Source organism: Podarcis liolepis (assembly GCF_965112155.1).
Source record: "Podarcis liolepis genome assembly, chromosome: 8".
NCBI lineage: Eukaryota > Metazoa > Chordata > Lepidosauria > Squamata > Lacertidae > Podarcis > Podarcis liolepis.
Genome location: NC_139560.1, coordinates 34,785,801 through 34,795,414, shown reverse-complemented (window position 1 = coordinate 34,795,414; position 9,614 = coordinate 34,785,801). Strand labels below are relative to the sequence as shown.

Genomic DNA, 9,614 nt, shown 5'->3' with positions numbered 1-9,614 from the left:
TTGCTTGTTGGTCATTGACCGTATTAAAGATATTTGATTTGAAAGTTTGCATTTTATGGTTAATTAATATTTGCAGCTTATTGAAATTATATTTTATTGCAGAAGCATCTTAATTCTACACACTTAAGATGCAACACAGAAATTCATATCCAAAGTTCATATAAACACAGATCTGCTTTTTAAGCTCCTTCTTTACAAGATCAGCCAGACTACACTGTAAACTCTATAGATGTTTTATATAAACACACAGACACACACACAGATCTATCAGTGGCCATTAGCCACAATTGCAAAATAGATCCTCCATGCTCAAGAACCCTATGAATACCAGATGTGGTCACAAACAATGGCGGAGGGCTGTTGCTTTGATGTCATGCTTGTGCACTTCGTGAGACAATCTGTGCAGTCATTTTTGGAAACAGGACATTGGAATAGATGGATCGCTGATCCAGCAAAGCTCTGTTTAAGTTCTTAAAAGCTTGGATGCATGTGAACAGCCAGAAGAATGCACACCTGTGTTTCTTGAGGGATATGTTCAGAATGAATCCCTTCATTGCGATAGTCCATAATTCTTATGTTAATCACGAACCTTGTTGCTTTAATGCTTGCAAGTTGTCTATTGGGTCAGCTCACACATTACATTCAGCCATTTCCTTCACAAATGGGATGGATTGCTTGTTGACTCAAATAATGTTACATTCGCCAGGAGTTCATGAATCTCAGTTGGTATCATGTGTACAACGCGTGTACATTTTGCTACTTCAGAAATCGTGGCAGTTGTTTGCGGCAGGAGGACCATAATGCACTGCTCACCCAAATAGACTGCTTCTGGACATAAAGAAAGCAACCTAAAGGAATGTGTGACTACCTTCAAATTCAGCTTGTCCACCTACTTCAAATGGTGTCAGATACAATTGGGAGGAGGGTCATAGTTGCTGGAAGAAGTGTTTTAATTTAAATATATCCAGCATAATAAATACACAGCATTCAATATAAAAACATAGCATTACATTTGTGAATTTTTTGAAGTTTCTCCTTGATTTGTGTTTTCTGTTTGCGCTGAGTGACTCAAAAACTGCCCTGTAGCTCCAATGTATAGCCTTGATCGCATTGGCCATTTCTAGAAGACAATGTATACAAAAGTACACAATAGATTAGTACTGCTTAGGTGTCATGCTTTCTGAAACAAAAGAGATGAATGAAACTACAGCTGTACCTTGGAAGTTGAAGAGAATCCGTTCTGGAAGTCCATTCGACTTCCAAAATGTTCAAAAACCAAAGTGTGGCTTCTGATGGGCTGCGGGAAGCTCCTGCAGCCTATCGGAAGCCACAGAAGCCCCATCGCACGTTCAGCTTCCAAAAGAACATTTGCAAACTGGAACATTCATTTCCGGGTTTCGATCATTCGGGAGCCAATTTGTTCAGGAGCCAAGGCGTTTGAGATCCAAGGTACGACTGTATACTGAAGACACACACACACACACACACACACACGAGTGCAGGTATCTGTAGTTTACAGATCTGTGCCTTGATAGTAGTAATCCACTGTGTTCAATAGTGAATAAACTGAATGCCTCTTTCATCCCTCAGGGGATAAAAGGGGGTAGACCTGTGGGTTACAGTTATCAGGGATATAAACTAGAGAGAGGGCAGGGCATGAGGCTTGCTGACCATTTGAGAGCAAGGCTCTGGCTATGGAAGAAGGAAGGACCTGTTAGGGTGCCAATGCTGTGAGACCCTCCACCTAGGTTCAGGTTGTACATATGTGTAAATAAACCATATATCATAAAGACACCACAATCTCCGCTGTGCCTCATTGGTCAAAAAGGAAACACAGATCCCGAGTTAAGGTGCACCTGCATTTCCTGGAGTTTCACACGGCTCATGGAGACTGGGGTGGCATGTTAGAATATGTATTTTTTAATGAGCAAGGGCCAATTTAATACCACTAGTGAATAGAATGAGTACAGGAAACAAATAAGTGAAGAGCTGCTTACAGTAATAGTTTGCCTGTTTTTTCTGATTACCAGCCCTTTAAATTAGCAGTTTCCTGAACTAAGCCAAGTGGGAACCAGTTCAGGAAATTACTAATTAAAGAGCCAGTAGCCAGGAGGAGCAAGCACTGCTTTAACGCAAAGTAAATGAGAGGCATTTTCTTGATTCCACTGAACTAAAAAGATGACTTCTTTCAGTTCTATCTGACAAAGAGTTCTACTTCTCCTTTACATCTGCAAGTGTTGCCATACGTCTGGATTTTCCCATATCCGGAACACTGCTGTCGGCAGCAGTGTCCGGGTGGAAACCAGACAAATGTCCTGGAAAATTCGGGCGTATGGCAGCCCATGTTGGCGGTGCTGCTTTTGCCATTTTCCCATACAAATAGCTCAAAAATGGCTTTTTTGCCATTTTGCCCCAAAAGCCAACTTTGGGTAAAAAAAGCTCAACAACATTTCTGTCTGTTTGAAATATAGAAACCCTATTTCATTCCCTCTGAAGGAGCAGCCACGCAGCTTAGGATGTCTGTATCCATTTCTATTGCTTGAGGCTCAGGTGGCCTTGGTGGTGGTGAGTGCCTTGTGAGTGCCTTGTAGCAGCTTGGATGGTGGTGCAGCTACATCACTCTCTGGACAGGGATATCCTAACTTCTATCATCTATGCTTTGATAACCTCTAGGTTAGATTACTGGAGTGCCCAGGGCTGCCTCTGAAGTCAGTCTGGAAACTTCAGTTGGTGCAGAATTCAGCAGCCAGGTTGCAAGGCAGTTTGAGCATAAAACGCCAATCCTGGCCTGACTGCGCTGGCTGCCAATTAGTTTCTGAGCCCAATTCAAAGTGCTGATTTTTACTTAAAAGTCTTAAATGGTGCAGGACTGCAATACCTCAAAGACCGCCTCTTCCCATATGAACCGACCTAGACCCTGCAATCGTCATCTGAGGCCCTTCTTTGTGCGCCCCTCAAAAAAGCACCCAGAGGGTGGCAACATGAGAACAGGCCTTTTCTGTGGTGGCTCCCCATTTGTGGAAGGCTCTCCCCCAAGGAGGCTTGCCTGGCACCATCATTAGACATCTGGTGCCAAGCAAAAACTTTCCTTTATAACCAGGCCGTTGGCCTTTTAGAAGTGGGCGGGATGTTTTTAATGCATTTCAATTTTCTCTTGGTTTTAATGGATGTACTTGGGGCTTTTTGTCTGTCTGTTTGGTTGGTTGTAAGCTGATTTGGGTTGCCCTGGACAAGATAAAGCAGCTGACAAATTTAATAACAAATAACAAAAGCTTTCATGCTCTTCCTTGATTCGGCCTAGTAAAAGAAAACCCCTTTGTTTTGCATTGCTTACCTTAACTGGGTGCAGATAGCCATCCCCTCTCAGCGTGCCCAAGCCCTCTCCGGGCAACTCTTCTTCATCCTGCAAGCTGCGGGTAAGGTGAGCAATGTAGGTAGTGGCCAGGAGCAGCACGTCCAACTTGGAGAGCTTGGTGTCAGGTGGCACAGAGGGCAGGGTTCTCTGCAGCTCCAGAAAAGCATGGCGCAGAGTCTGCACTCGACTGCGCTCTCGGGCGGCGTTTGCAGCTGCTGGCCTCCCCAAGGCTATTGCAGTTCGTTGACCAGCTGAAGAATCTGTGCCAGACACACTGGCTGGCAGAGAGCTGGAGTTAGAGCAGGGCGCAGTGAGCTCCTTGCAGTTCTCCGATACATTTCTATAGTCCATTGGTGGAGATGAACCTGCAGCCAACAACAACACTTACTTTCCAAGTACTTCAGAGGACGATCATAGTTACGTATTTTTAATGTTGTCATCATTACATTCTGACCTGATGATTTTTTTTAGTATTACGGCAACACCTTGGACGTACAATTTGTTTTTCGCTTTTATCAGTGTTTTCAGGGAACACAGCTCATAACAGACAGTTCATTAAATCGGTATAGAACTGATTTTGTAATTCTTGAGTACAATCTGCATGGTTGGCCACTAGTTTTAGGCAGTGGTGTAGCGTGGGTTGGCAGCACCCGGGGCCATGTGGAGGAAGTGTGGGTGGGAGGGAAACGGATGGCGTATGCTGACCCTCCAGTGTCCCTATTTTCCAGGGACATACCTGATTTAGAGAAGCCATCCCAGTTTCTGATTTGATTCCAAAATGTCCCACTTTTCCTTAGGATGTCCCCATTTTCATTGTAGAAATGTTGTAGGGTATAGAGTTATTCAATCCCCGAGCCATCTAAAGGCATAGGTATAGGGATTTTTTAAATGTTTCATGTTCTATTGTGTTTTTATATATGTTGGAAGCTGTCCAGAGTGCTGGGGCAACCCAGTAAGATACATGGGGTATAAATAGTAAAATCGTTATGGAATTGGCTGTCTCTATTTTCACCGGAGAAATGTTGAAGGGTATGAGTATGCATGCACATTCAACTGCCTAATGGCATTCACATCACCTGTGACCAAGAACTGTGGTCATGTACAGAGTTCAGGCAGTTCTAAAAGACTTTCAGAAAACAGTGGCTGACCTGAGAGCAATAAAATAGGAGGCAATCAGAAGCAGGTAACTTTAAAAGTATACGTTTAGGCGGAACACCAGTCAAACTTACAAGTTTAGAATTTACTCACATGCTTAGAATTGCATTCTCTGAACAGTGTTCTCACTCAATGAATTAATTTCCGCTTTTGCACCAACATACTGTGACCTTAAACATTAAGGGTGCCCAATAAAGTTATCTACAGAAATGGCAGATATTTTGTTGACTGAGCTGAACAGCACATAGTACTCTTCCCCAAGTCAAATTGTGTAATGACAAAGGCTGGACAAGTTATTTTGGCACCCAACTCCCAAGGAAGAAAGTAATTAAAATACAATAAAAATATTAAATAACTCAGAATTTTCTGCCCTTTCATAAAATCTGAGACAGTTTCCTCACTCTGCCTAATGGTGGGGCCAGCATCACACAGCTTATATTATATTTGCTCAACAGATGGATTTCTCCTTAAATAAAAACCACCCCTAAAACTATGTCCAGAGCCCAATTCTGCATTCTGTAAATAATATCTTATTATATTAAGTGTGAAAAATCAAATTACACAGAATCTGACTCTACTACGTGGGTAATAAATGGGTTGTCCTTTTAGAATAAAAAAAAATACACTTCTTCCAGAGGTTAAATATTCATTCTTTCTTTTTTAATATTCCAGTAGAAAATAAACTTTAGTTCAATCTCCTCTTTCCTTTTAAAATATAAACATTTGGCAGAAAGATCCACACCCTATTTCCTCTGGGCTGGTGGATGCTGGGGGTGGATTGTTCCCTAAGTATTTTGTTTTGTATTGTTTCACAAAAGATTCTGGTAATTAAATAACGAATGGCAATAAATTCTATTCGGCAAGGTTTTCATTGGAATGACTTCTATAACTTTGAAGAGAAATTGTTTTTATTCAACGTAACTGAAATATCACCACTTTGGAAATCATTGGTAACAATAAAGTTACTTATTTAATTGCATAAATGAGATGATGTTATGTAACATGAAATACTGCTTGAAAATTCTGATTGAGAAGGATTGCAATTCAGGACCCTTAAAATAAAGTGCTTTTACTGAATATATGTTACAGTAAACAAACTGAAAAGAGATTTGTAATTTCCAATTTACACTAATTTACAAATTAAAAAAAGGTAAAGGTACTCCTGACCATTAGGTCCAGTCGCGGACGACTCTGGGGTTGTGCGCTCATCTCGCTCTATAGGCCAAGGGAGCCGGCGTTTGTCCGCAGACAGCTTCTGGGGACCTTTTAATGTGTTTTTGTCAGGATAAAAGAGCAAATGATCGTAACGTTGGTTTGCATCTGTGAATGAGATCCTCTGGATTTCCCCCCTTCTGTAAACAGCACCTTGCCATTTGGGTGCATACTGTGCCACTTGGGTACTCAAAATTAGGTGTGTGGTTCTTTCAGTCATGGCCATTGTGTACAGTCATAGAAATACCTGGAATATCTATGTATATGTGTTTGCATATACGGTACATTGGCCAACATCCAAAGACTTCTAGACACATACCTAAAATGCTTTAGTGCAAATGCTGAAGCTTTTGCCCATTTTCATTTCCTTCCACAAAGCTTTGCATTGCAAGAGAAGCTCCTCTGGAAGGTCTTCTGACCTGCAGGAGTTGCTTTTTGAAGTATATATGCAAAAGGCTGAGATACAAAGGGGAGGATGAACAGTTTTGTGCTTCCGATTAGCTCTTTTGAGTATATATACAGTTGTCTGCATGTACACACAATCAGCAAGCATAAATTATTACAGAAATCAGAGGGACTGTATACTTCAGCTGTATACTTCAGTCCTACAGATTTCATTGGCAATGGGTTTGAGGAGATTGTGCTCCTTGTACATGTATATATTATGTATTTATTGAATCTAGTATATTTCTAGGAGTCTTATAAATTAGATCTATCTATCTATCTAGTTGGGTTAGTAGCAAACCCAGGGACCAGTTTGCAAAAGGAAACCCAGTTCTTAACAGGGCTGAATCAAACTGTTCTGCTATCCCAGGCAAAAATTTATTTTGATGCTCAGTCTTGCACTTCATTGTATATAGTGTGTGATTGGGGTGGAAGGGTGTTTCTGCAGGGGTTTAACAGCAACTCATCAATGGGACATAGGGAAGGGGCTTCAAGTGGAAAAATGAATGGAGGGGGAACGAGCCTAACACACATTCTATGCCTATGGTGAGAACAGGATCGGGACCACTGGAAGAACCGTATTCCCATCTCAAAGGTTTCCCCTAGTTTCAGAATCTTTCCCTGTTCCATTCAAGTATTTTGCAAAAACTTAGGGTGATGAATGCGTCTGATTCTTATTTTTGTACTGTTGCAATTGTTAAGTTTTTTTTTAAAAAAACTGAATGCTGTCATTGCAGCAGACTGTCGTCAAAAACAACAAAACTACTGATATTATTATTATTATTATTATTATTATTATTATTATTATTATTATTATTATTTAACATTTAGAGCCTAATGTTTTCAAGGAGCTGAACAAGGTATCAAAAAACAACACAGCCCCTGCCATCAGGCTTACAATCTAAGGGACAGAATGTAAAGGAAATAGGAAACATACATTGCAGGGAATGTCTAAAATGTAGTAGTGTGTAATTTTAATGTTGTGTCTGCCAAAATGCTTTCCATGCAGAAGATCCCAGGTTTACTCCCTGACATCTCCAGGTAGGGCTGGGAATGTCTGTGGTCTGAAACCATGAAATGCTATTGCCTGTCAGGGTAGAAAACGCTGAGCTAGGTAGACCAATGGTCTGACTTGGTTTAAGGCAGTTTCCTGTGTTCCTGTTCACACAGAAAAATTTACAGGCACAGACTAATTTGCAGTTTCTGTGGTGACAGTTTTCCTCTTACAGTAGACAGAAAAATCGCTTCTAAAAGAGGCACAGAAACTCCCATAAACATTATTTATACACATGTAGGGAAATAACTGATCAAAATCTATATGGGATATTTAGTGCATCATGTGTCACCTGCAGTTTATAACCCATATGCATTTATTTTCCTTAGTGCAAATCTGCATCAGTATCTTTTTAACAAGATCCTAAAGATAGACTTGCAAGTAGTCAAGAGTGAAAACCAGTCAAGGTGGTCCCCAAACTTCCAGGGGTGGCATTCCAAAATTAAGTGTATTCCTATAACCGATTTGGAAGGAATCAGTGCATTTTAATTGCCTGTCATTTGTTTTAGTATGCCCCCAATATTTTCCCTTTCAGGTTTTAGCTCCTTTGCTTTTGATTTGTTTTGTCAATAGTTGTTTTTTAAATTAATTTGCTTGAATGCTCAGTAAATATTCGGTGCCCATTGAACTGCTATAGAATGTGTACATTTCCTTTCCTGGTCCAGGATTCCAACAAGTAAATTATATTAGTTAGCATCCAACAAATACACTGTAAGCGAACAGCTGAGGATTCCCTTAAACTCTTTTACACTTGAGGAATTTGAAAAATGTTTGATGATACAGAAGGATTCTAGGTAGTGCCTTATTGGGCTTTTAGGATCTCTTCAGACACCACTTTGGCTGTAACATCAGTTAACTGGGAGAAATGAACAGAGATGTTTAGGGAGTAATGAACAGTATTACTGCCACCTTCCCATTCTTAACATTTATTTGAACAAAGAGTAGGGGAAAATCAGTAGGACTTATTAGCAAATAAATTCAGCAATCAAAAATTTTATTATTTGGAAGTCTTATTTGAATGAGGCTTAAAGCCAAGAAAGCACTAAATTTAGCATTGCCGCCCAAGTATTTTTATTACAAAAATTAAACCTAAAAGGATAAAGCTAGTATGCAGCATTGTTTACTTAGGAGCATGCCCCGTTGAACTAAATTCCTGCTACTTATGAGCAGATGTTTATAGGACTGCAAGGGAAGAAAAAGTAGTGCAGAATTTCCCATTCAATGTTCTAGGTACAACAATTTCCCCAAGCATCAGTGTGATTTTCACTACTTTATTGGGCAGCCGGATGTAAATATGCCTTTCCCCACTCTCACTTTCTTGAGGTTTGAGGTCAATTTGTGGCTGATGAATGGCTTGATCCTCAATACACACAAATAACTTCTATTTTTAAGATCGGGATGAAAGGTTCTGTAATACATTCCATCTATATATATATATATATATATATATATATATATATATATATATATATATATACACACATATACATATATATATCTGTTTTTATTCAAACCGTTGGAACATCGAAAAGTATTCATTCTTATACACCACATCTGTAACGCAAATTGCTTTCTTACAACTACACATTTTGACTTTCCGGCACTGAAAAAACAGCAGCTGACTGATTTCGCATCGGAAAAGCCAGGAGCTTCTAAGAGATCGAGATATTCCCTATTCCGAAAGCCCACAAATTCGCACCTTTCTTCAGTTGAGCCTAGAATAACTCCCGACACGAATCAATAGCGGCAAGACTTCGCGCACAATCCTGCAAGGAAACAAATATCACTTTCAATCCCTCCTGAGTATAATGGCAAGATGATTAGGGAGAGCTAGCCAATCCAATTTAAAATTACCTGCTTGTTGTTGAGCCTGCGGAGTTCGCCAAAGCTGAGCGAGCCCGCTTCTCTCGATTTGCAGGGTAACTTTTATTCCCAGGGAAGTTACTGAGGCAACTTCCAAGAGAACATGTTCAAAGGGCAGACAGACCACCAAGATGCATCTCTAAAGCAGCACTTTTTGAGGAAACCGTTTCGGGCTTGATTTCCCAGTGACTGGGTTCTAACAATAAATGAGACTGCACGCAAATACAGAACCAGAGGAAATATAACAAAACAGCACAATTGTCCGTTACTGAGATAGAGAGAGCAGAAAGTTACATAGGAAAGCACTTACTTGGTCTTCTGGGGTGAGCAGAGAGGCGCCTGGCCGGCCAGTAGCGATGTAGTCCAGGCTGGGAGGGGAGAAGCGCGTCTCTCTTATAGACTTCCGAGGGGCTCCTCCGCCTCCTCCTGCTGCTGCTCCTCCTCTCGCATCGCCCCCTGTCCTTCCTGGCGAGCTCGACCTCTTTCCCCTGCAGGGGGCCGAGGCGCCTTCCGACCGAGAGCGGGGCTGCT

General features: G+C 40.9%; 1 protein-coding gene across 9 annotated transcripts; it reads right to left on the bottom strand.

Moving 5' to 3' along the window:
* Positions 1-990: 990 nt before the first annotated feature.
* TCF24 (transcription factor 24) lies at positions 991-9,511 on the bottom strand. Of its 9 annotated transcripts, none has more exons than XM_083517622.1 (6): positions 9,394-9,496; positions 8,920-8,986; positions 5,678-5,773; positions 4,604-4,680; positions 3,335-3,720; positions 991-1,120 (listed from the first exon to the last, which is right to left on the bottom strand). In XM_083517622.1, the coding sequence occupies exons 5-6, from the start codon at positions 3,704-3,706 to the stop codon at positions 1,007-1,009; spliced, it is 486 nt and encodes a 161-aa protein (XP_083373748.1). In that variant the 5' UTR covers positions 3,707-3,720; positions 4,604-4,680; positions 5,678-5,773; positions 8,920-8,986; positions 9,394-9,496; the 3' UTR covers positions 991-1,006. The 9 variants fall into 9 exon arrangements, with proteins under 9 accessions (XP_083373748.1, XP_083373747.1, XP_083373752.1 ...); XM_083517621.1 differs by lacking the exon at positions 4,604-4,680 and adding an exon at positions 4,432-4,503; XM_083517626.1 differs by lacking the exons at positions 4,604-4,680; positions 9,394-9,496 and adding exons at positions 4,432-4,503; positions 9,075-9,383.
* Positions 9,512-9,614: the final 103 nt, after the last annotated feature.

Coding starts and splice junctions, on each gene's coding strand:
- TCF24 (XM_083517620.1), bottom strand. CDS start 3,706: ATGGACTATAGAAATGTATCGGAGAACTGCAAGGAGCTCACTGCGCCC. Junction 1,121..3,334: donor GCTATCTGCACCCAGTTAAG/GTAAGCAATGCA, acceptor ATTGTCTTCTAG/AAATGGCCAATGCGATCAAG.